At 50.6% G+C, this 22,864-nt stretch overlaps 6 protein-coding genes across 6 annotated transcripts; 2 read left to right on the top strand and 4 right to left on the bottom strand.

Moving 5' to 3' along the window:
• Positions 1-3,670: 3,670 nt before the first annotated feature.
• BO88DRAFT_363344 (SGNH/GDSL hydrolase family protein) lies at positions 3,671-4,987 on the top strand (the record flags this gene model as incomplete). Its single annotated transcript, XM_025703943.1, has 4 exons — positions 3,671-3,780; positions 3,853-3,985; positions 4,062-4,201; positions 4,257-4,987. The coding sequence occupies 4 exons, from the start codon at positions 3,671-3,673 to the stop codon at positions 4,891-4,893; spliced, it is 1,020 nt and encodes a 339-aa protein (XP_025564131.1). The 3' UTR covers positions 4,894-4,987.
• A 1,631-nt stretch (positions 4,988-6,618) lies between these two features.
• On the bottom strand, positions 6,619-9,387 carry BO88DRAFT_403967 (DEAD-box ATP-dependent RNA helicase DBP2). Its single transcript, XM_025706494.1, has 5 exons — positions 9,250-9,387; positions 7,798-9,005; positions 7,636-7,743; positions 7,000-7,128; positions 6,619-6,937 (listed from the first exon to the last, which is right to left on the bottom strand). Exons 1-5 carry the CDS (start codon positions 9,294-9,296, stop codon positions 6,726-6,728), a joined length of 1,704 nt encoding a protein of 567 aa, XP_025564130.1. The 5' UTR covers positions 9,297-9,387; the 3' UTR covers positions 6,619-6,725.
• Positions 9,388-10,040: 653 nt separating this feature from the next.
• Positions 10,041-16,900, bottom strand: BO88DRAFT_424569 (DNA-directed DNA polymerase alpha catalytic subunit POL1; the record flags this gene model as incomplete). Its single annotated transcript, XM_025708742.1, has 14 exons — positions 10,041-10,084; positions 10,105-10,320; positions 10,396-10,504; positions 10,568-10,633; positions 10,687-10,837; positions 10,891-11,435; positions 11,503-11,585; positions 11,639-11,820; positions 11,887-12,108; positions 12,389-13,275; positions 13,329-14,069; positions 14,121-14,675; positions 14,734-16,455; positions 16,511-16,900. 14 exons carry the CDS (start codon positions 16,898-16,900, stop codon positions 10,041-10,043), a joined length of 5,913 nt encoding a protein of 1,970 aa, XP_025564129.1.
• Positions 16,901-17,256: 356 nt separating this feature from the next.
• On the bottom strand, positions 17,257-19,477 carry BO88DRAFT_386247 (uncharacterized protein). Its single transcript, XM_025704779.1, has 7 exons — positions 19,229-19,477; positions 18,917-19,171; positions 18,743-18,867; positions 18,622-18,666; positions 18,410-18,557; positions 17,432-18,360; positions 17,257-17,380 (listed from the first exon to the last, which is right to left on the bottom strand). The coding sequence occupies exons 1-7, from the start codon at positions 19,363-19,365 to the stop codon at positions 17,340-17,342; spliced, it is 1,680 nt and encodes a 559-aa protein (XP_025564128.1). The 5' UTR covers positions 19,366-19,477; the 3' UTR covers positions 17,257-17,339.
• Positions 19,478-19,612: 135 nt separating this feature from the next.
• Positions 19,613-21,709, top strand: BO88DRAFT_443026 (putative DNA repair protein rad9). The gene is made up of 7 exons (XM_025709995.1): positions 19,613-19,827; positions 19,882-20,040; positions 20,091-20,226; positions 20,287-20,502; positions 20,556-21,124; positions 21,181-21,282; positions 21,330-21,709. Exons 1-7 carry the CDS (start codon positions 19,714-19,716, stop codon positions 21,354-21,356), a joined length of 1,323 nt encoding a protein of 440 aa, XP_025564127.1. The 5' UTR covers positions 19,613-19,713; the 3' UTR covers positions 21,357-21,709.
• On the bottom strand, positions 21,265-22,801 carry BO88DRAFT_480569 (alpha-tubulin suppressor protein Aats1). Its single transcript, XM_025712153.1, has one exon. The coding sequence runs from the start codon at positions 22,548-22,550 to the stop codon at positions 21,414-21,416; it is 1,137 nt and encodes a 378-aa protein (XP_025564126.1). The 5' UTR covers positions 22,551-22,801; the 3' UTR covers positions 21,265-21,413.
• Positions 22,802-22,864: the final 63 nt, after the last annotated feature.

The following is a 22,864-nucleotide window of genomic DNA, read 5'->3' as shown; positions in this document are numbered from 1 at the left end:
TTTCTGCGAATCATCTTCGTCTCGAGGATGTGTTGTGTAAGTGAAAACCCTCTCGCGCCATCGATGAATTATATGCGATGGCTGGTTAAATTATCCCAGGTAGGATAAAGAAGATTGGCCGCTAAATTATCATCTACAGGTATTGCGAAATCACTCAGCTCAGCTCACCTTATTTTGCCGAGGAACTGCCCTTAGTGGCACACCACATCCCCCGATGGTGAGTGTACTACTATCCTTAATCCCCTACTGAGTACTGCGACTCCCACTGGAAGGCGTATCGGAGAGATGGTAATGCTCGGTACTAGCATTGATACCTACCGTGGACCTGTCTTTGGACACCGTATGGAGCAGACACTCCCGTTCTTGACTGCATTGGGGATATGATTCCCACCACGGCTCTGCGGCTCACCCCTCCGTCCTTTGTTGTTGTGGAGCAAATGATGGAGCCATGGATATGGTTATTTGGTGTAAGTGAATTAGACGAAAATCAGGAAAGCGACCGACGTCGCCCCATCTCCAACAAACTCAAAATCCAAAAAAGAATGGCAGGGAAATCTCTCGAAGGGAGCCAATGGGGAGATCAGCAATTTCTCACGGCGCTTTAGGATTTTGATTAAGTCGGTAGACTAAGGCACCTTTAAGATGATGGGGACACTTTTAGTCGCAGGTCGGAAATCGGTACGCCAATCCGTGCCTGATGATTGACCGTGACGACTCTCTGGTAGCGAAAACCTTGTGCCTGCTGCGCTGCTGCGATTTTAGGGGGAAATGGACGAGATCAAGACGGCATATCGCGCGATTAACGAGATTGCGTCCTGACCGATTGACCATATGAGATTTTCGGCGCCGCCATACCAATAGGGAATTTGCGAGCATGATGGAACGGAGGACTCCGCGCTCCGTCCGGTAGTCGGACTTGCGCATCTGAACCTCTTCTGGGCCTCGCTCTTAGATTCTCTTTTCCTCCCACCGGCCCACAACGGAAGATCAGACTGTCTGTCTGTCTACGCCGCCGATGCTTCCCCAACTAATATCGGCTACACTACTAGGTAGCTACCTTCCCTAGTGTTAACGATAAGGCCCAAGCTCCAAGAACAATGACTCAAATTGTTTCTAACGGGGGGAGCTCGACGATAATCGTCGGCCGCAAGCCCACCTTTCGGGCCAACTGACTCTTTTGGTGACAGACAGACAAGACAGACAGACACAGACAAAACACAAGACACAAGACACAACAAACTCTCCCCCCAGGGTTTCCTTATGTAATCGCGTCTCCATATTTGGTCAGCGACTGCGGAATGAATCAATAGGCCGAGTTCCTCCGTAGGCCAAAGTCCACTTATCGCGAAAGACGGAGTACAACGTGTCAGTCTTATTATTCATGACGAGCGAGCGTTTTAATATGCGATAAATACTACCTATAGTTCCGAAGTTGCGGACCGCCAAGACCACACCCCTGCCTGGTTCAGGATAGAGAGACTGAGAGAGAGAAAGAGGATGGGCCACCTTTGCGACCCCCTCGCCGACTTTAGCCAGGATCTCCCGGACTTTACTTTACTCACTGTGGTGTACTCTGTATATTAGTGAGCAGAACGGCTACTGCAGAGATAACCCATGTTTTCTTTTTTCTAGATTTCGACCAATTTTTCTTTTTTATTTTTGGCCCCCTGTCTTCTCGTGAACATACGCGATCACGAGCTCACAGATTACATGTTCCATGCATGTTCTACGCCCGCTCGAACACAGAGAAAAGCCAGAGCATAATGATTACAGGCTACCAGGATGACTGATGAGGCTTGAAGGGCTGGCTGGCAGCGTCGGCGCCGGACCAAGCCATTCTTATTACGTTAGGCCTTACCGGAACCTAGTCGACCGTGTCCAATCTTGACCCCCCGTGATACTATCTGCGGAATTCCCGACTTCCGCATATTGAACTAACCATTAGTCCCAAGGCTAGCCCGCTCACGGTCCTGGTCCTGGACCTTGACCCAAGCTTAGGGAGGAGTTGGGACTTGGGACTCATTGGGAGGGCTGACCTTAGTGGTTAGCGCACCCGAACTGGAACCACCCTCCTAGTTTAGTTTTCTCTCCCGCGACATCGGCCTAACTCCGTTTGGGGCTAGCGGTATATACCTAAACCTGCATTTGCTTTAGGAGCTGTGATTGGCGTTGGTCAACAAGTAAAATACCTCACTAGTAACTGGTTGGTACCGGGGAGGACCAGTAGTGCGGCCCACCGGTACGGAGTACATACCGGTACCCTTTCCCCTGGAGGTACGTAAGATGGTACTTCCGGGTACATCAAACATTTCCCCCCTCCCCCAAGGTGGTTGTTGTTGTTGTTTTGTGCTAATCCTATCTGGACCAAGAAGGCAGGTACATAACAGCTGAGCTGCAGAGACACTAGACCTGACAGTAGCGGATAGTTACTGACTACTATACTACTATCACTCTCTATCTCTGATAATCAAAATTCTCCTCGGCGGGTTTATTTCCCCTCTCGAAAGAAAAATTAAAAACAATGATACTCTCGCGACTCCTGTATTTAACATGGGGATTTCAACATCTCAGCTGAGCAAGACATCCATTGTCAGTGCTCGTCCAGCTGGGAAAAAAACATCCACTCTCACCGTGACCCTTCAACCAGACTGGACTGGACAGGTCGGGAGTCCCCACTCCACCCTCCCGAACACACAGAGAGAAAGAGAGAGAGACGCGGATGGATTGATTTCCTTGAATATTACGCGATATCTTACAGTAAGATAGTGAGGTAGCACTCGGCATCCCTCGAGTCACCTGCGCTGTCAACAAACCAGCAAGATAACGCGATCCCCTTTAGTTTTCCCCTCATCTTTTCATCTATTCTGGCTGTTTGTTCTCCGTGGACAAGCGACCACAGGAGGTCCCGCTGCCAATACCTTCCCTCCTCTCCCAAGCGTGTCTGTCTATCCATGGATGGCGCTCTGAATCGCGTCGCCGCAAACCGGAGCTTTTGCAGGGCGCGCCATCTCGCTTGGCTGGACTAACTCCCCGCAGTCCATGATTGAGCCTCCCCTTGGGCTGTTCAACCCCGGATAATCTTGGCCCTCCTTGCGTGCCCGGATCGGCAATGCTTGGTTCGCTACCTAGCTAGCTATCTGGAAAGCTCTGGAGCGAGATGAATTGCTGCTTCCTGGATGTCCCTTTTCCCGGGCGTCGGCAAGGAAGAGAATGCCCAGGTAGCTCGGCAAGACAGCTTCCCCATGGTGCCCCCACGCACTACTACCAGATGGTGTGCTCTCCGGACCCGATCGATGGATGTGCCGAGGCTCACACGTTGAGTCGAGTCGAGTCAGTCCAGAGCAGCGGAAGCTTCATCCACCTTGAAAGCATACCAGGAAGTATGATATATCTCAGATAGACACCGCAGATCTGAAACCGCACCCGGAATTGCTTGTTTGCTATATGTCAGCCCGCTGCAGCTAATGACAAGTGGAAGGAAAATTATCCTCCGTGGAAATGCACTTGATGCTGTCATTTCTCCGGACTTTGAATGCTTCTGCGGGGTTAATCTGGCAGTAGGAAAACAATTGCCTCTGATGCAATGCGTATAAAATCAGCAGGCTGTCAGTTTGACAGTGTCTAGCAGTCAATTGCCCTTATTTAGAGGTAAATCAAGCAACCATCTATCATGTTCGTAAAATGGCAATTTCTGGTCCTCGCGACCATTCCGATGATTCCGGCATACCCTTCTGGTGCTGCTCATAAAGAAGATTTTGATTGGGACTCGACGAAATACCTGTTCGTGCTTGCTCTCATTTTCTTGCCGTATTCTAAGAGCCAGTGGAGAGAAGTTGCTGATCCATATGCCAGCATCGCCTTCGGTGACTCGTATACATATGTTCAAGGGACCGATGGGCTACAGAACTATAGTTTCATCGGGGATTTACAGCACTTTGCATATGACCCACACACCCTACTGACTGACAAAATCGTCCAGAACCAGGTGACAGCCATTTCATTTCTCTTTGCAATATACCAACCCCTCATCAAAGCAATACTGATGCATCCACAAACCGTAGACCGCCACCGCAGAAGGCGGTCCCAACTGGGTAGAATACCTAACAGGCTGCGGTCTGGACGAGGGCCTCACCTCGCCCTCGGACTGCGACCTACAACTATGGGATTTCGCATTCGCAGGATCAGACATCTCAGTTGAATAGTACGCCCGCATCTACAAGCCACACAGTTGTCTCCCAACGCTAATTCACCCCCAGCACCCCCCTCCACCACAACTTCACCGTCTCCCTCGTCAACCAAGTCAAACAATTCACCACCTACGCCCAACCCGTCCTCCAAAAAACCATAGATCCCTCCCACACCCTAGTCGCCATCTGGATCGGCATCAACGACATCGGCGACAGTTCCAAGTACGACGTCGACTTCCCAACCTTCTACAACGACCTCATGAACACCCTCTTCTCCTCCGTCCAATCCATCTACTCCCAGGGCTACCGCTCCTACCTCTTCATGAACCTGCCCCCGTTAGACCGCAGACCCGGAAACCTAGGTAGCGCTGATCCCAGCCCCAACGCGACACAGATCACCTGGTATAATGATGCGCTGGCGCAGCATGCCAGTGCATTTGGCGCTCGCTACGCTGATACCAATGTCATGTTGTTCGATGCGCATAGCGAACTCAGCTATATTCTGGATCACCCGGGCGAGTTTGGTATTGTGAATATCACGAACTTCTGTGCTGGTTATGATCAGCCGGATATTGCCTGGGATTATCGGAAGTATGGATGTCCGACGCCCTTGGACACTTATTTTTGGTTTAATTCCGGACATATGACCAGCCATGTTCATGAGATTTTGGCGGGGAAGGTGGGGAGGTTCTTGTTGGGGGAGTAGTCGGGTGAGATGGTAGTAGTATGTAGTTGGTACTGGTAGTGGTCAGTTGGATATAAGTATATCTAGGGTAGGAGGAGTATATTATATACTAGCCACTCATAATAGGAGTAGCTGGCTGGCTCTTCAGCGCTCGAGACATTATATTTGAAAGTACTAGCTTCAACTAAAATATATAATCATAATGGGACTCACACTAAATCACCTACATAGTTACCAACCAGTGTAATTAATAGAAGTACTGCCATACAGCAAACAAGAATACATCATCCCACATAGTAAGTACTACTAGTAAAAACATCCCACCCATTTATTAATCACCTGAACGTAGTAGGTACTGAACCAGTACTAGTATCAAACTGAGGAGCCTGAGTGTGATGGTTCCTTAGACGAAAACCCGAAAGCTATAGAATAAATACCGTACTACCTTTAGTAGTAAGTTATTGTACATAAGTGAGTGCTACGAGTTTATATTATTTCCAACATTAACAGGACCATGGATTATATATCAGTAGTTGTACTCACGTCATGACATAACCAATTAGAGGACTACTAACTACTATACCATAACGAAAGCAACTAGCTACCACTTTAACTTATCACGTACTAGGCGGAATTGAGTAAAACAAAGTAGGACTAAAAGTGATGAAACAAGAACTGGACCCCTCACCCATCTTTCCTGCTACCAGCAAAAAAAAGAAAAAGAGTAAAAATAAAAGTAAGAAAAGTAACCCAGAAGAACACAGCCACTCGAAGCGAATCGTTACATTGCAGATGAGGTGAACTTTACCTAAGGTAACTAAGTATCTGGTGATGGTCACTACCAAGCACATACATGCATACTACTACATAGCCATCACGTCATTAGAAAGAGAAAACCAGGATCAGATCCCTGTTAGTAGTGTACATGATAATGGTACTGATTATTACGATAGATCAAGTCAATACATACATACAAATAAATACTCATTTTACCAGTTACCAGCAAATAGGTAATACGATGAATATATAACCCCACCCCCAAACAAGGGTCTATACAAGGATGATGCATGTCAGTAGTACTTGCTTGTCCTGATTGGGGACATGCCAACCAGCTAACCAATTACTAGTAATACTACTGTGTACAAAGTGGTCAATCCGCTTACCCGGTGCCTCTGCCTCCTCCTGTGTGGCTGCTGCGGCGTTATGCAGCCACCGCCTGTTTCAATCTGGCGTGCTTTGTACTGCTGCTGTCGAGGTCGTATTCCTCATTGCTTTTTCTGCCCTCGGGGATGGAGGGGGTGTTGCAGATCGAGGCTGGATAGCAGGGATCAAGCCTGTATTTTACTATCAAGGTGCATCGACTTCATGTAGGTGACTTGACGGGGTTCATGTGATAGTGTGAAGGTTTGCTCGAAGGCACCTAGCAGTTTGGTCTACAGGTAAAAAGTGTAATGACAGTTTCAATAATGCTAAACAGAAGCAGATAGGTACAGTTTCTCTCCAATTATCAGCATGCAAGTGAAAGCTACACACTATCTAGTCCCATCCGTTCCGGGAACAAGCCAACTGATACATAACTTTTTGTTTGATAAACCACAACAAAGAAATGAGATAATTAACGTGTATCCATGAGAAATATCAGTGCACAATCGTGTAGGTTTCGAGGTCACCCAATGTCGGGGGAGCCTGTTGTTGTAAACTGAGCAAAACACGCGAATAGTCTATCGTGATATCGACGAACGCCGCCCGTACCGTGGTTACGAAAAAGGAATCATGCGAAGGAAAATGAACGTCTACCGATGTGAGAATGGAATACAAGCTCAGTGGATGAACTGAGCAGCGAGGTCAAAAGGTTACCAGCGACGGTTGCCACCAAGAGGAGCAGCGTTGGAAGCAGTGAAGTGGTTGCCGCGGCCACGGCCACCACCACGGCCACCCCAGCGGCCATAGCCACCGTGGCCATGACCACCGCCGCCACTGTAGCGGACCATCTCGGCAAGACGGGGGTCGATCTGCTGCTTGGCCTCAGTGAGAATGGTGACCAAGTCACGAGCCTGCTTGGAGTCTGCAAAAGGGTGACATGTTAGCATCATGCTTTGACCATCTGTGATGGAAGTAGTAACTTACTGTCAGTGGTAAAGAAGGTGATGGCGGTACCCTTAGCACCGGCACGACCAGTTCTACCAATACGGTGAACATAGTCCTCCGAGTTGTTGGGGTAATCATAGTTGAGAACGTGTGTGATGTCGCGCACATCTTCAAACACATGTAACGTTAGCAAACAGAGCATTAGTCAATTGAGCAACGTGGCTTAGGAGCCTTTCTCAGTCGTGTGAGACTTGATGCATCTCTCTCTCTCGCTCGGACTTATAATCATCAAAAGATCCGTGACAGACGAGTCCGAGGGTGGCAGATATCGTGGTCCTAGAGCAACCTTGGAATGCAGCTTCAACGAGTCGGCAAGAGAGGAAGTTTCCCTCCCTCTACCGGCCAAGTTTTTAAAGGGTTGATATGGTAAATCAGAACAGAAGAGTAATACGTCTGCTACACTGCACTGTGAGTCCAAGGCCCTCCTGGCTTGAGAACCATTTCAGGAGACCCGACAAAGCCTGGAAGAGTCATACACACCAACAATTGGTGGAAGAGAGTTAAGCACCGTGCCATGGTCACGCAACCTCAATACGGGTGAGGGTGACTTGGCGGCAAGAAAGGAAGGGGGGAAGGGGGGAAGGGGGAGGGGGGGAGTTTGCGATTTATTCATACCGATACCACGGGAAGCCACATCAGTAGCCACCATGATTGGGCTCTTGCCCGTCTTGAACTCGTTCAAGACCCAATCTCTCTCTTGCTGTTGCTTATCACCGTGAATAGCTGGAACGCAGGTTAGTAAATGGCTCTTTCAGTATCAGGATCAAGGGAGCTTACAAAGTGCCGGCCATCCGTCCTGGCGGAGGAAGCGTGTGATCTCGTCAGCGATGCGCTTGGTGCCGGTGAAGATAAGGCACTTGTTGCCGCGGTTCTCCATGATCTTCTCGAGGTGCTTGATCATCTTGTCGCGCTTCTCGAAGTCCGAGACGACCTCGACAATCTGAGTGATACGGTGGTTGGCCGACAGATCCATGGAACCAATGTTGACCTGGATGTAGTCGTTCAGGAAGTCAGAGGCAAGCTGACGGACCTCCTTGGGCCACGTAGCGGACCACATGCAAGTCTGACGGTCAGGGCGAATCTGGGAGATGATCTTGCGGATCTGGGGCTCGAAACCCATGTCCAGCATGCGATCGGCCTCATCCAGAACGAGGTAGGTAACACGACGAAGGTTGGTGCGACCAGCCTCGAGCATGTCAATCAGACGACCGGGAGTCGCAATGCAAACTTCGACACCACGGCTCAGGTCACGGATTTGAGGACCCTTGGGGACACCACCGTAGACACAGGTGTTGCGAATACGAGAAGACTTTCCGAACTTGGAGATTTCGGCCTGGATCTGAACGGCCAATTCACGGGTGGGGGCGAGGATAAGGACAATGGGGCCGTCACCGGGGGCGAGAAGAGGCTGGGCGTTGATGTGAACGATGGCAGGAAGACAGTAAGTCAGGGTCTTTCCGGAACCCGTCTCAGCGATACCGACGACGTCGCGACCAGAGAGGGCCATGGGCCAACCCTGAGACTGGATAGCGGTGGGGCGGTCGAAGCCCTGGGCCTTGACCTCGCTAAGGACGTACTGAGGGAAACCAGCCTCGTCGAAGGTCTCGACGGGGCGAGGGACGTTTCTTCCCTGAACAGCCATCTCGTGCTTCTTACGGAACTCGTCGACATCACGCTGAGAGCGCTCGGCGACATCGGCGTGTTCCTTGTAGAAGGACTTCTCGAACTTAGGCAGGGAGTCAAGGTCCCATTCCTGCTTCTTCAGACCAGAGCCCAGGTTGGACATGCGGTCTCCGCCAGCACCGCCGGCACCACCTCCTCTGCCACCATAGCCGCCGCCGCCGTAGCCGCCGCCGCCATAGCCACCACCACCGTAACCACCACCACCACCACCACCGTAACCACCACCACCACCGCCGCCGTAGCCTCCACCGTTGGAGTAACCGTTACCGTTACCGTAGCCGCCGCCGCCGCCGTTTCTGGAGCTATATGGCATGTTAGCAAGCATGTTCGTTCGAGAAATACAAGTCCTCGACGTAGTGTCGAGAAGAGCAGACAGGTCTAGCAAGGGTTGACGGTTGACGGATCGCGTGACAGACCGGACCGCAAGCCAGGCTGGGATAGCCAGGAAGCGATCACAGTCGCGATTCAGGTCGCACAGCCAGAAGGCTGGCTTGCACTCGAGCAATCCATCTAAACCAGTGCTCTGATCGCAGAGGGATAACTTACCGGTAGGAGTCGCGCTGGTAGCCGCCGCCACCGCCGTAGGAAGACATAATGATGTTATGTGAAGGAAGAAAAAAACAAGTTTTTTTTTATGAGGTTAAAAGAAACCGGGGGCGTCCAACAAGACCACGATGAGACGGGACTGGAGCGAGGGAATCAACAAAGAGAAGTCTGAAGGAAGTAACACAACCTTCAAAGACGAGGAGATAGAGGGAGGAGAAAGAGAGGAAGGAGAGAAAAAGACACACAGAGAGAGTGAGGGAGAAAGGATGAAGCAGAAGATGGAAGGAAGAAAGAAAAAGGGAAGCGACGGGCGGGAAGCAAGCGAAGAAAAGAAAAGAAAAGCAAAACCGGCGGAGGCAAACACTCGCCCGTTGCGGCTTAGCGCAGGGGATTTGGCGCAGAAAATGCGTTGAAGCTGCATGCTGATTGGCCCCCGCCGCCACCGCTGATTAAGGCGGAAGGCGATGGTGTTTCCACTTTCGACTTTTGTTAGTCTAGATTGCGAAGAGAGAGCAGGACGGTCAGATCTTTTCATGGCCAGCTATAAGCATATTTGGGTCATTCATGCAGTCGATGTCATTGTACATAGTCTATAAATCCTATCTTAACTCGGCTTGCCCTGCATTTTACCTCATCTGAGTAGCTGCTCAGTTTCCCTTCTCTCTACAAGTGTTTGCCACCCAGTCCCATGTCCCAGAAGCTAATCTCCAACTCTGTCGCTCGTATGAAAATCTTGATCAATTCTTCCACTCGACTGGGCGAAACCTGTCGCATATGCGTCTCAAGTAGTTCTAAGCTGGTGTTAGCCATTTCCACTGCCGTTGTAGGCTGTCATCTGCTCAAGCGGAGCCTCACCAGATCCTAAGCGCACGGCTTCGGTGTAGTCCTCCGCCACATAGTTCTCAATCCACTTCCAGTACCGGTTGCCCTCGCGGAGAGACTCCTTGTCGCTGTACAACCTCTGTGCAATTGCCCCGTATCCGAGTAAGCAGGGTGCAAGGGCCACCTGCAATGCGAGCCAATCCTGCGATTGTCCGATATCAAGGATATACCGGCCGTATGCGGTGCATGCTGTTCAAGGACAATGGGTTGTCAGCGAATCTGCCTATGTAATTACAACTGAACAACTAGGAAGCTGTCACTCACCAATGGTTTCCGGGGTGCTCTCCATTTGCTCTTTCGAAAGGCCAAAGGACGCACAGTAATCGAGGTGCAACGCGGTCTCACGTTGGATGTGTAGAACAATCTTGGCTGACTATAATGAGATCACACCGTCAGCTCGTTGCATTGCATGTCAACACAGTAGAAATATACATACCGCAGCAATGGACTCCATGTCTCCAGCTTTGTATGAAGCTAGGGCATTGCTCCGCGCAAATTGAACCTACATTGAGAGTCAGCAAGCCACGTTCACAGAACTAGTCACGAAGTTTTTACCAAGTAAAGATAGTCTTGCACGAGATATGACTTGAATCTTTCCTCTGAAAGTGTGCCATCTCCCATCCTCTTGACAAACTCGTGCTCAGTGAATCGCTTCCACGCTGGTTGGACGTCAGGCCGGTCTAGAGCATATTCTACAAAATGTCCGCTGTTATATATTATTAGCAGAGCAAGCCATCCCTCGATCACCAAGACACTCACGGAGAAAATGGTAGACAGTAAAAGGAATGAAAGTGATTAATCGGCCCACTGCCCTTTCCGAGATCAATGCTAGTCTTGATACCTGCCTCAACAAAACGAACCGCGCTCTGAACTGCCCGCCTCATATCCTTACCATGGGCGAGATTGGCCGAAATGGCCGAGGCAAGTGAGCAGCCAGTGCCGTGAGTATTCTTCGATATCAGATAGTCAGTCTCAAACAAGGTAATGTCTTCTCCATCAAAAAACACATCAATAACCTTCGAGGCCTGTTCATGATTCTGCGCGGTCCGGTTATCACTGGTGAGCGGCAAATGACCGCCCTTAAGCAGGACACCCTTGGAACCCAGGGAGCAGACCTGCTTTGCGAGCTGAATGAGACCAGGGAGATCTGTCGGCTCTGGGACGTCCACACCGGCATCTTTCAGTAGCAGCACGGCTTCGGGAATGTTGGGGGTGAGGACAGTTGTCAGGGGAAGAAGCTTTGTGCGCAGACCTTTAATGGCTGCTTCAGGTAATAGACGTGACCCGCTAGTAGAGACCATAACCTGTTAATTTCCGAGTCAGAAATGGAGGCTTTTTAATCAGTCACCACGTAACACAGGGCAAGGCTACCGGATCCAGCACCACCGCAGGCACTTGGTGCACGGTCAATGCTTCAGCAATGACATCGATGGTTTCTGCAGAAGAAAGCATCCCTATCACCCTGTCAGTCATCGGGAGGAAGGCTTAGGAGAATGAATCCTCATACCCAACTTAACAACATCCGCGCCAACATCTTCCAGGCCGGCATTAATCTGCTTTTTCACGAACTGTGCGGGGACAACGAAGATGTCTTGCACGCCCAAAGTATTCTGGGCTGTGAGACCAGTCGTTGCCGTAAGAGCATAGCAGCCATGTGCAGCCAGGACCCTCTGGTCCGCTTCCAGACCCCTAAACCCCGCGGAAATGCATTAGCTTGACAGGTCTAAAACTGGGAGTGTCCATGCTCAAACATACGCGCCACCGGAGCTGTCTGATCCTGCAATGACCAAAACCCGCGCGACTGACATGACGGCGGTCACTAGGGGAATTCCTGCGATGTCTGATGGAATCAATTGAGGAAGACCAGGTCGCCAGAAGTCAGGGAAAACAAGGAGCGAGCATGTAAAGGACGAAGTTGATGGCGGGAGACAGCGGCGGGCAGAGAAAGTGCCGGCCTTGATTGGCGGGGGTGCGGGGCTTTCCCGATTAGGCAATCCATATCTCGAGAAAATCACAATACAATGTCATTCATGCCTATTAATTCTCATTCCATCATCTAGAACAAAGCAATGCCCGCTATTCACATTGATAACCATGTCCCAAATCCGAACCACCCAAATACAAGCTATATACAAAACAGAAGAACCCCATACTACTCAATCATGGCAGCATGAAGCGGAACAGACTGTCCATTTCAACCCATTGCCGGCCGCACTTCTTCAAATATGCGTCCACCACGCCTTTGATGGTTCCAAACCGTATGCGGTTGAACTCTGCCAGGGCCGTCACACTGTCCTTCTTTTCCCCAGTGGGTTCCTTCTCTGCCGCTTTACGAGCCTTGTCCACGTCCCAAAGTCCTGCGAAGTACAGTAATTGGTTATACATCTGTTTCTCCGAGTACTCGTACGTCATCCGACCAAGACAGCCCTCAGCGTGACCCCGGGGTCCAAGACACCGGTGTCCATACACGCTGATCTGTCTAGTCCGGTTGCCGCAGGCCGTGTCGTCACAGACGAGCCAGCCCTCATAGTACTTCGATGTCTGTGCACGAATTTGTGACTCTAACTGGGCAACAATCGTCAAGACAGAGAATGTCTTCTGACAATCCTGGTTGGGGCAAACGACACCATTGGCAGTGCACATGTGGGTGGACTGCGCGAGTCCTTCGAAGACCGACTTCTCCTTGCAGAACCGGCAGGTAAGCGTAAACCGGGTAGCGTTCTCGAACCGCACAGAGTCTGGAATCTGCGACTCGAGCGGGAAGATATCGGCATTCTGTTGGTTGCTTCCACTGGAGCTATTGATCTGGTACTTGCGCACATCAAGCCCCAAGCACTCGGCTAGTCGAACGGCATCGGTGCCAGGGATAGGGGCACAGAGACGTTCGATCGGCGGGAAAATCTGCTTGAGAAGGTAGAATTCGATATCAGGCTTGAGTCCAGAATCCGGTTTCATCACATCCTGGGGCGTGTATGACCGCTTGGCTGGTGCGAGAGACGAGGTCTCGGCATCCCCGTTCGTTACAACATACGATATAACGTCGTTAGGGCGGACCGATTTACCGCGGGCAAGCTCGCGCAAGGCAACCTGTACCGGGGGCATAGACTCCTTGTTAGGATATTCCTCGGGCCGCTTGGAGAGTTTCTAAGCAAGTGAGTTAGCGTGTGTCAAACGAGTGTGCTTTGATTCAAACATACCGTGTAAATGACGTATTTCTGGACAGGGACGGAGTACTCGCGCATCTTCTCAGCCAACTCGCGTAGATAGTCATGGACTCTGTTGAGAACAACCTCCTGATCCTCACCGGAGAGAACTTCATTCAGCAGTTTCTGAGAGACCTCCTTCGACAACGAGCAGTATTCACGCCTCTTCATGTCCAGACCCTTGACTTCGAGCTTATCCACGTACTTGCCATCTACCTCGGTCATGTTGATGGCGGCATACTTCTTCTTGGCGTGAAGAAGCAGACGACGGAACACATTATCAATGTCAATCTCCAGCAATCGGTAACGCTCGTTTACTGATTTCTTGAACTCATCGCCGACCTTCAGCGCATCGCTAATCGTGTCCATGTTCGTGTTGATCATGACCGAGTCAGTATCACCGTAGATAACTCTAAGCTGCTTGGACTCTGCCAGCTCCTTGGTGCTTCTGAGAATCTCACGACCCTTGAACGTGGTAAGCATGGCCAAGGGACGTGCGTAGAAGCGACTCTGCGTGTATCCCAAGCATCCGTACATGGAATTAGCAGTCAGCTTGAAGGCCAGCTGTTTGGTGTCCCACAGAGCAAGCTGTTCAGGAGTGGCGCGTTTGTCCTTCATCAGCTTCTTGACTTCACGTCGACGACCGACTAAAGTAGCAATAAGCTTAGGCAGAATACCCTGCTCCTGATCGGAAGTAGGAACTTCGGGAACCTTTTCTTCCTTGTCATTATCCACCTGGAGATGTCAGCTCATGTTCCATACAATTTCCCTGGCATATGAACTCACAGTCGCTGTCCGCTCCACTGTTGTAAAGCAGATGTTGTACTCCTGGATGATACTGGGATACAAACTGTTGAAGTCCATCACTAGGATGAACTTGTCATAGAGACCCTTTTCGGGTTCAAAAACAAGACCACCCTTGTACTTGTCCTTCTTTTTATCCGCCGACTCGTCATCACCGCCTTCTTGCATCTTCTCTTCAGCTTTCAGTAGCTTAGAGGAGTACTTGTCGGGACAAATGTACTTGTTACGGTGGAATTCATGGAGAAGAATGTATTCATTCCGCTCGGCACGCGTACCACTTAGCGTTCTTGCCCAAGAGTTACCAGCAATATTCGTGAGAACTTTGGTCAAGGGCAACATCTGAAGCCGCAACACCAACGCAGCAATGAAATACGTATCCGCATCACAGTGATTGACGAAGTTCATGAGCCCGTCCTTGGTAGTAGCCCATGTCTTCAGTGCTGCCTCGCAATCCAGTTCTTGTCTGGCATTCTCTTTTCCGAGGTAGAGGTCGCACATCTCCGTCAAACTCCAAGATTGACATTTCATCATCAAGGACTTCCAATTGTTAGTACAAAGTCGCCTTGAATCAGAAGAGTAAACTGGAGAAACTCACCTTGCCCATATCATTAGCAACATCGCACATCAGTCTTCCAGCAATCAGATGCCTCTCGGCGAAGAAACCTCCACCTTTGTTGAAGTTCTTGGGCCAGTCGCCGCGCTTCAACCGTCCAAGGCGATGCCAGCCAGGGGTCTTCTTCTCCTTCAATCTGCTGAGCAGAATGCTGAGGTCAACCTCCTGAAGCTGATGTCCCATCAGAACATCGGGATCCATCTTCTCAAACAACGCCAGAAACTTGCTGAGCAGAAACTGTTCGCTCTTCTCCAACATGAAGGTGCCCCTCTGCTTCCGCGTTTCGGCTTCGAAGTGCATCGGGTATGAAGAGCCTGCAGGCCGCATGACTGTGAATGTTTTGCAGGGCAGCCTTTCAGGCGGGGTTGTGTCCGTAAGGGAGACATTCTCATATACTCTTGCACTCGCCACAAGGATCTCCTGCTTGTTCTCTTTCACGTTGAGCTGGGTTCGGAAGGAGAGACTCATAAGCGTCAGAGGAGGCGCTTCGAGATTCTCGGAGTCAGGTACAGGAGAAATAAGCGCTGGCTTTGCCGCTTGGCATTCAAACTTGCACCAAGATGCATTGTTGACAGCGGTGAAATCAGCCTCTTCGATTTTGAGCCAACAAGGGCCCATGATGTTTTTCCAGAGAACAAACTGCTCGAACAATGACGTGTTTGTGCCGAATACATGCGAAAAGGTCTCCCCCTTCGCATCCATTGGCAACGGAGATTTGTCGTAAGGATAAAAGAGCTTCAGGTATTCGGTCTCTTTCGGGACACCAGGCATTTCGAAAGCGTATTTGCGTGTGCAGGGCTTCATCTTATGCATCCCTACCTTCAGCCTAGACATCATACTGTCGACTTCATGATAAACATCTTCCATATCTACCTCTTCATCCGTCTCTCGCCCATTCTTGTGCCGATACTCTCGGGGAAGGAAATAGAGCTTGCGCAGGATGTTGTCAATCTTGACGAATGCACTGGCGTAAGAACCATTCTGCTTGTTCTTCACCTTTCCAAACAGGCAAAGACTGCCGTTAACTTCTGTAAAGTCCAGCCAGAACATGCGCAGACTTCCGTCCTCCTCGACGACATCCTGGGCGCGAAGCTTACCGAAGCTACGCATTTCCGACGACGCAGGGCTGCTGAGAACATTCAGCTTGCTCCTTACGTTATTCCAAGATGCGTCCACCTCTGGCATTGGCTTTGTAGGCGAGGAGCTAGCCAGAGGCGGAGTGCTCTCCCTCTTGAGTTTGGGCGGAGGCCGGCTTCCGGCCATGTTGACGCTGGTCGCCTTAGCGTCGTTCTGACCAGTGACTTGTGCGATCTCCATAATATCATTATCATCATCGTCAAACTCCTCGACCTTGACAGGTGTCGTGGTCGACTTCCTCTCTACCGCTTTGCTGATGGGAGACGATGGCATCGGGTCACTCATGGGAACGTCGTCATCATCCATGCCAGGAAGCGCGCCATCGTCGTCGTCGAAATTGACCTCTGGTTGATCCTTGACCGGCGAAACAGGGTCACTGTTTTCGTCCCTCTTTATCGGCTTCTCTCTGCGTGTTCTATCGGCAAGCGGGGGTGACAAGATGCGAACTTTGCGACGAGCCTCAGTCTTGACTATATTCCTCGTAGGGACACGATGCGGGACCACGTTGGTATCGACTTCTCCGAGCAAATCGGCCATAAAAGCGTCGTCTTCTGCAGTAGCGACCGGCTGAACAACGTATTAGAGAGCCATTCGTGCTCAATGAGTGACTTCGATAACTTACCTTGGGCTTGGGAGCAGAGGGCGCAGCCCCACTGCTGAAATACTTCGAGATGCCATTGTTGATCTTCTCCTGTCGTTGCTTCTCCTCCTCACGCTTTCTCTTCGCAGCCTTGCCCCGGGCAGGTAACCCGTCGTCCTCGCTCTCGCTGTCGCCGTAGTCTGCGGTGCGCTCGTTCCACACCTCGCGACCGTCGTCGGCATAACCTTCTCCATTATCGTCAACTACGAAGTCATCCTGATCAAGCCGGTTGCGGATAATCTTCTTGTAGCCCTCATCGTCGACCTCCTCATAAATGTCGCCTTGTTCCTCAACTTCGTATGTCGATAGGCGTTTCTTTCCTGCGGCGCGAAGGGCGCGCAGCTCCGCCAATTTGGCGCGGGAAGCAGACATGGCGCACTGGTGGTCTTCTACCACAGATACTATGTGTCCATGAAAGTCTTCCTGTGGGTTGATCGGTTAAGGACCCGTAATGGGGTATAGGGAGCGTGAATTGGGGAAGGGGCTGATTGACGGTGCTGGTTGCTACTGTAACTCCGAAAGGCGGGCGTCGCGCGGAGGAGAAAGTAACGCGTGCGGGACGCGGTGAAGACGCGCCCTCCGCCAATCCCCGTTAAGTGGTTTGTTTGCCGATTTCAGTAAGCAGCCTAACATTACAGACCATGAAAAGCCCTCGAGTTTCTACATGGCAGATGTATGTTTGTTTCTGACTACTTTCAACTTATCCGAGCATTTTTGAAGATGGAGTTGTTCGATTTACAATTTCTCGAATTTCACACTGCTAGTGGTCCTTAAGAAATCAGTAGTCCGGCGCCTGATAATCCTCTGCCACTCAGTCCGACATCTGATCTGAATCTAGATCGCTGTCCTCCTCTACTGATCGTCAGCGCTTTGAATTGCGGTAGTACCAGCCAGTTAACTTACCCTGAGCCAAACCATAGTCAAATGTCCCATCTAAGCTCACTTTCAGAGTCTCGCGGATTACATTTTGCGCTTCTTCGGTAAGAGTGCTATCGACTGCATTTAGGATAGCCAGGTTGAAGCCTCTGTTCTTTGGCCCTAATTGCGAAATAAAAGAGAGTATGCCATCGGCGGTGAAGTTGCTGAAGGCGTGGATGGAAAGACTTTGGAGGCTTGGCAGTTCCAGGAACGCAGAGAGTGTTGTATCATCGAAGAATTCGCCGCTTATCCAAAGTCTCTCGAGATGAGGGAGCATGTGTGCCATGTAAGCCACATGGTCTGTAGTAAAGCCGTCAGAAATATCCTTGAGTTCCAGCTCTCGGAGGTTGCTGAGCTGGCTTATCACATCTGCAAGTATTTCGTTGCCTGGTGGAAACTCGCTCCCTTCGCCGCGAAGGTAAAGATTTTCCAAAGTTCGCTGGCTGGCCAGAGCCTCGTGGAAAAGACGGCTGTCCGCCATTGCATACCCCGATAAAGATAGTGTTGTAAGACGGAGCCCTTCATGGGGTAGGACCTGCGATAACAGGTAAGAGTCGTCGACAAATCGTCTGAGTTCCAAGCGTTGCAAGGCCTTGCAACTGCATATCCATTCAGCAACCCGAGTGACAATTGCGTAGAAGTTTTCGTCTCGCGTAGCCGGTATCGAGTCAGTCAGTACCAGTACTTTCAAGGCTGGCGCTGCCGTTAGTGAGGGCAGTTCTGCGATTGTCTCAATGGTAAGACTTGTAAGCTTCAGCTCAGCTAGAGATTCCAGATGCAGCCCTAGTGGTTTGATAGAGCGAGGCCCCAGCTGAGAGTAGCTGAGTACTTCGAAGTATTCTAGCGTATTGGGGCGCAATTCGGTCAAAAATTGTTCAGAGTCAGCCTCCGCGTTCCTTGGTGGATCATTCTTCCTATTCTATACGTGAGCACGATAGGCCAACTCTCGCTGCAGAGACATACCACCCATATAATGTAAGCTGTTTGAAATCAGGAGAGTGGTGGCGGATCTTATCGCCCGCATGCTGGCTTAAGGCATCCCCAGACCATATTGTGAGGGACTTTAGCAAGGGTAGCCCCTCGATCCATGCGGAAAGGGTTTCCGGTGGTACTAGAGAGCGATCAGACACCTCTGGACCGACTAAGGAAGTTCATGGAGCCTAGATGGAGACTACCGTTACAAGACATTCCTCGTATTGACCTAGTCTTCTGGATGATTGCTTTCAGATGTCAGCACCGAGAAATTACGACGATATAGTAACGCATCAGGTTAGCCGAAAAGGATGAGAGACCAACCTGTGCCGATCTTCACCATGACCCAATCATTGTCAGGGTAGGCTTTTGACGAACGGAGTCGTTTGGAACCCTTGACTTCGTAGTCGTGGGATACTAATTCCAACAGCTCCGGGGTAAAGAAATCACTAGAAATGTCAAACAGCGAATAACATGTAATTGGTAGTGGGAACATACTCCTTCATCGTCTTCGTGAACCGCGGTTCCTTGAGGAGGTCCCCGAAGTCATCCAAATCAAGATAGCGGATATAGCTATAGTAAGGGAGGTAAGTTTGGTCCAAAGTAGACAGGATGACAGAACGCCATAATAGAGCCCATTTTCGTATGACTGGATCCTGTTCGCCTTTGGAAGACCAAACGGTGGCTACTCTCCGAGACCTGAACTGCTCGTCTTCTGTACCTCCGCCCCTCACTGGCGAAGTATCACATAACCTGTCATCATCAGCAACCACCACCAACGCGCCATTGCATCAAGATATGAAGACTTACTTGTATAATACCGCCAAGGAATGCTCAGTAAAGCATTTCGAAGAAATAGCGCATTGAAAAAGGCTGTTGTAATCCTTCTCATCGCCCAGGATATCCAAGATCATATAGAGTACGTCACCGGCTAACGCGAAGGCCATCTTCACGAGACCAGGAAAATGACCACTCCAAAATAGGTAGCACAACAACCAACCAAGATAACTTTGTTCAATCTCTGCCTCTAGCGTCTCAAATACAGCATCACGAGGATCGATGCTCAGTGGTATCCTGGGAGCTGACTGAGGAAGCAAGGCGCCTCCCGTACAGTCCCGCTTATGTAAGCTCGCGTCGTGTTTGCGATCTGCCGTGACCGAGTGACAGGATCCCAATACGATCCAAGAGCCATATTGAGGGTTTAACGAGGGTATCGCTGCAGATAATCTTTATATTATCAAGAGTCTTCATAGAGTTTCCAACAGCTGGATATGCTGTTCCTGTCCTAAACAAACATGACAACTCTCTCATTCTCGCTCGCCCCGAAGGCGATATACCAACTACATGATGCTCTGATGTGTCTAGCAAAATTCGACGATAGTGTGGCAATAGAAGCTGAAATTGATCTGGTAAGCTTATATCTTACTTAACGAAGGCTGAATATAAGCTAAAATGTTACCAAGCTCCGTTTAAGCGTGCTCAATTCCACTAAGACGGCCTACTCTGCGTTTGTCTTCGAAGCGGATGGCTTTTTTGAATCCTACTCTTTTGGTAGAGCGAGGAATGGCAGCTCATCTAGAACTGTGCATCCGGAAAAATTCAGCTGCCAGGTGTTGATCAAGGTGGGAGTCTATACTCTATGTAGTCTCGTTTTCTGGCTGACATACCACAGGCCCTTCTATCGGCCTTCAAAGGGAAGACGAGTGGACGTGACAAAGACACTTCTGTCGAACGGTGCGAGGTCGAGCTCCAAGAGGATCTAGATGAAAGCGAGTGCCGACTCGTCATCAGATTAATATGTGGACTTGGTAAGGCTCCGACCAACCCAATCCAAGCTCATCTGTGGCTCCAGCTTACAGTCCTCTCAGGCGTCATCAAGCTCTACAAACTTACGTATGAACCTGTACATGTACAACATGCCATATTCGACAGGTCCAAAGCGACAAACGAATGGAGCATCGAGCCAAAGTATTTGAAGGAGATAACAGATCATTTCGGTCCCTCAGCAGAGCATCTAGACATCTACTCCGAGCAAGGCAAGACCGTCTTCACCAGCTTTACCACGAAAAGCTCAGACGGAAAAGGTAATGCTACCCGCCCTTCTATGAGTTACCTCCATACTCACAGTCTGTCACAGAAATCCTTCGCCAGCCGGTGCACACCTCCGTGGCAATTGAGAAAAGGGACTTCGATTACTATTTAGCGGAAGACTATCTTCACGTAGCCATCCACATGAAGGACTTCAAGGCGGCAATAGCACATGCTGAGACCGCAAATGCAAAGATCACCGCCCGATTCACCCGTCCATCTCGTCCCCTGCAATTCGCTTACGAATCCGAGGGCGTCAAAACCGAGTTCACGCTGATGACTAGAGGAGACTCACCCGGAGAGGACGCCCCAGCCTCCTCTCGAGCAGCGCCCCAGTTATCCGCACGTCAAACTCCTGCTCCCGTGCAGATAAGTCAAAGAAACACGGCTCCAGAGACCGCACAGATGCCTCCTCCTCGCAGTCGGTCGATTCGGCCACTCACTGGGACTTCTACCCGGGCTTCGCAATCCAACACCGTGACCCAACAACCCCCGCCATCGATAGAGTTCGACAGTCTATTTGTTCCAGCGGATGACGACAGGCAATGGGACGTGCCAAATGATGAGGATGAAGGTCCGGCCGAGGACGAGCTCGGCTGGGATGCCACTGGAGAGCAGGTATGGCTCAAACCGCCATATACTTAACGCCCATTCATTACTGACAACCCCAACAGACAAGCACAGGCCCTGGGCTACGAGATATCGAACCCCGAATGGCACAGACAAGTCATGAAGAGGAGGAGATGGGTATCCCGCCTACCCAGCGCATGTCACAGGTAAGTCCAGCGCGCTCGCATCTATTGATCGTGCTGACAACCCGTAGCTACACGGCCTCGGTCTCTTCGACTGAACAGCCACCCTACACCAGACCATGAAGAGAACCTCCCTCAGCATGAGTACCTCTACCTCAATCACGAGTAATCACCCAACTTGTGGCACAACCCGCACCGAGCCCAACAACTTCCCCGACCCCATCCGGCAAAGGTATCTGGCAACACACCCCCTTCACATTCCCCTGCGCATCCGTCTCAGGACCACAATTACCATGCTCTCCCCAACCACAAGCCACCACCGTCCTCCCATCAACAAGACCAAGCACATGCTCACTCCCCACAGCCAACCCCTTCACCACCCCCATCTCCCGCGATGGCAACTGCCCCCGATCATTCCTCCCCCAACACACAACCCTCCCATCAGAACAATGTACATAAACTCCATGCCAGCTCGTCTGTATACCCTGAAAACAACCCACAGGCTCCTTCCCCCCAGACATAACCCCCCACTTATCCCCAGGCGACCCCAGCACAACAAACTCCCCCTTCTCTTTATCCCCAACGACAACCGTAAACTCCCTCCCACACGCTGCCCCCGTCGCCCGGAACCCTATCTCCTCATCAATCCTAATAGGCTCCCATGCAATCTTAATCTCTTTCCCCTTGGCACCTAACTGGCCTTTCCTCCCTCCTCCCCATCCATACACCTGGCCTCCCTCCAGCACAACAACCGTATGACCCATCCCACTCGCTATACTGATGACTTTATCTTCAAATTCAATGCACCCAACCCCTTCTTTCACACTGGTCTTCCCCTCCCCAACCCCCAACTCCCCTCTCCCCCCTGTTCCAAGAACATACACTTTCCTCCCGGATACCAGGAACGTCGCTTCCCATGTAGCTGACACGTCTGTAAACCTCTCCTCCTCTCCCACATCACCATCGGAAGTATTAACAACAACCCGCCGAAACCTCACCACCTCACCGTCCCCAACCCCATCCCCACTCCCCGAAGGTAATCTACCCCCGCACCGCCCATCCTCATTACACCCCGCCGCATATACCCTCCCATCAGAGAACAAAACAAAGGTGTGGTTTCCGCCGGCTGCGATGCGAGATATCGTTGGTGTATTCGATGAGGAAGAGAAAGAGGAAGCGGTGGGGTGGTATTGCTCATCATCGAAGAGACATTTCGTCGGGACGGAGACGTCTTCTGTGTGTGAGAGGCCGAGTTGGCCCGAGCCGTTGGAGCCGAAGGCGTAGAGGGGCATATCTCTCTTGTGTATCTCTTTGAGTATCTTTTTGAAGGGTGAATTTGTTCGGTGGTGGGGTGTCCGTGTCTGTTTGGGTATGTTGTCGAGGATTGAGTGGATTGGAAGAGGATTGAAAGGCGTTTAGTTAGAGAATGAAAGGACTAGGATTCGAGTAGGGTTAATGATTACTGTGCAGTGATATAAATAGTAGTTAAGGATATGAATGAAGTATGGGAGAATATGCGTTTAATGTGATGTGTTGATGTGAGGGGAAAAGGATTGAGTTACGACACCGCTTTTCTTATCGCCTGCCTTTTTCGGCACAATGTAGG

Source organism: Aspergillus vadensis (genome assembly GCF_003184925.1).
Source record: "Aspergillus vadensis CBS 113365 unplaced genomic scaffold BO88scaffold_8, whole genome shotgun sequence".
Taxonomy (NCBI): Eukaryota; Fungi; Ascomycota; class Eurotiomycetes; order Eurotiales; family Aspergillaceae; genus Aspergillus; species Aspergillus vadensis.
This window is presented reverse-complemented; position numbering and strand designations above follow the sequence as displayed.

Excerpts from the sequence above, each read along its gene's own strand:
- BO88DRAFT_386247 (XM_025704779.1), bottom strand. The coding sequence starts at position 19,365 with ATGGCCTTCGCGTTAGCCGGTGACGTACTCTATATGATCTTGGATATC. Across the intron at positions 18,868-18,916 it reads TTCACGAAGACGATGAAGGA|TGATTTCTTTACCCCGGAGC; the intron begins GTATGTTCCCAC and ends TGACATTTCTAG. Across the intron at positions 18,361-18,409 it reads CAGCTTACATTATATGGGTG|GAAGAATGATCCACCAAGGA; the intron begins GTATGTCTCTGC and ends CGTATAGAATAG.
- BO88DRAFT_403967 (XM_025706494.1), bottom strand. The coding sequence starts at position 9,296 with ATGTCTTCCTACGGCGGTGGCGGCGGCTACCAGCGCGACTCCTACCG. Across the intron at positions 7,744-7,797 it reads GGACGGATGGCCGGCACTTT|CTATTCACGGTGATAAGCAA; the intron begins GTAAGCTCCCTT and ends CCTGCGTTCCAG. Across the intron at positions 6,938-6,999 it reads CACCTTCTTTACCACTGACA|ACTCCAAGCAGGCTCGTGAC; the intron begins GTAAGTTACTAC and ends ACCCTTTTGCAG.
- BO88DRAFT_480569 (XM_025712153.1), bottom strand. The coding sequence starts at position 22,550 with ATGCCCCTCTACGCCTTCGGCTCCAACGGCTCGGGCCAACTCGGCCTC.
- BO88DRAFT_443026 (XM_025709995.1), top strand. The coding sequence starts at position 19,714 with ATGACAACTCTCTCATTCTCGCTCGCCCCGAAGGCGATATACCAACTA. Across the intron at positions 20,041-20,090 it reads GCTGCCAGGTGTTGATCAAG|GCCCTTCTATCGGCCTTCAA; the intron begins GTGGGAGTCTAT and ends GACATACCACAG. Across the intron at positions 20,227-20,286 it reads CAGATTAATATGTGGACTTG|GCGTCATCAAGCTCTACAAA; the intron begins GTAAGGCTCCGA and ends CAGTCCTCTCAG.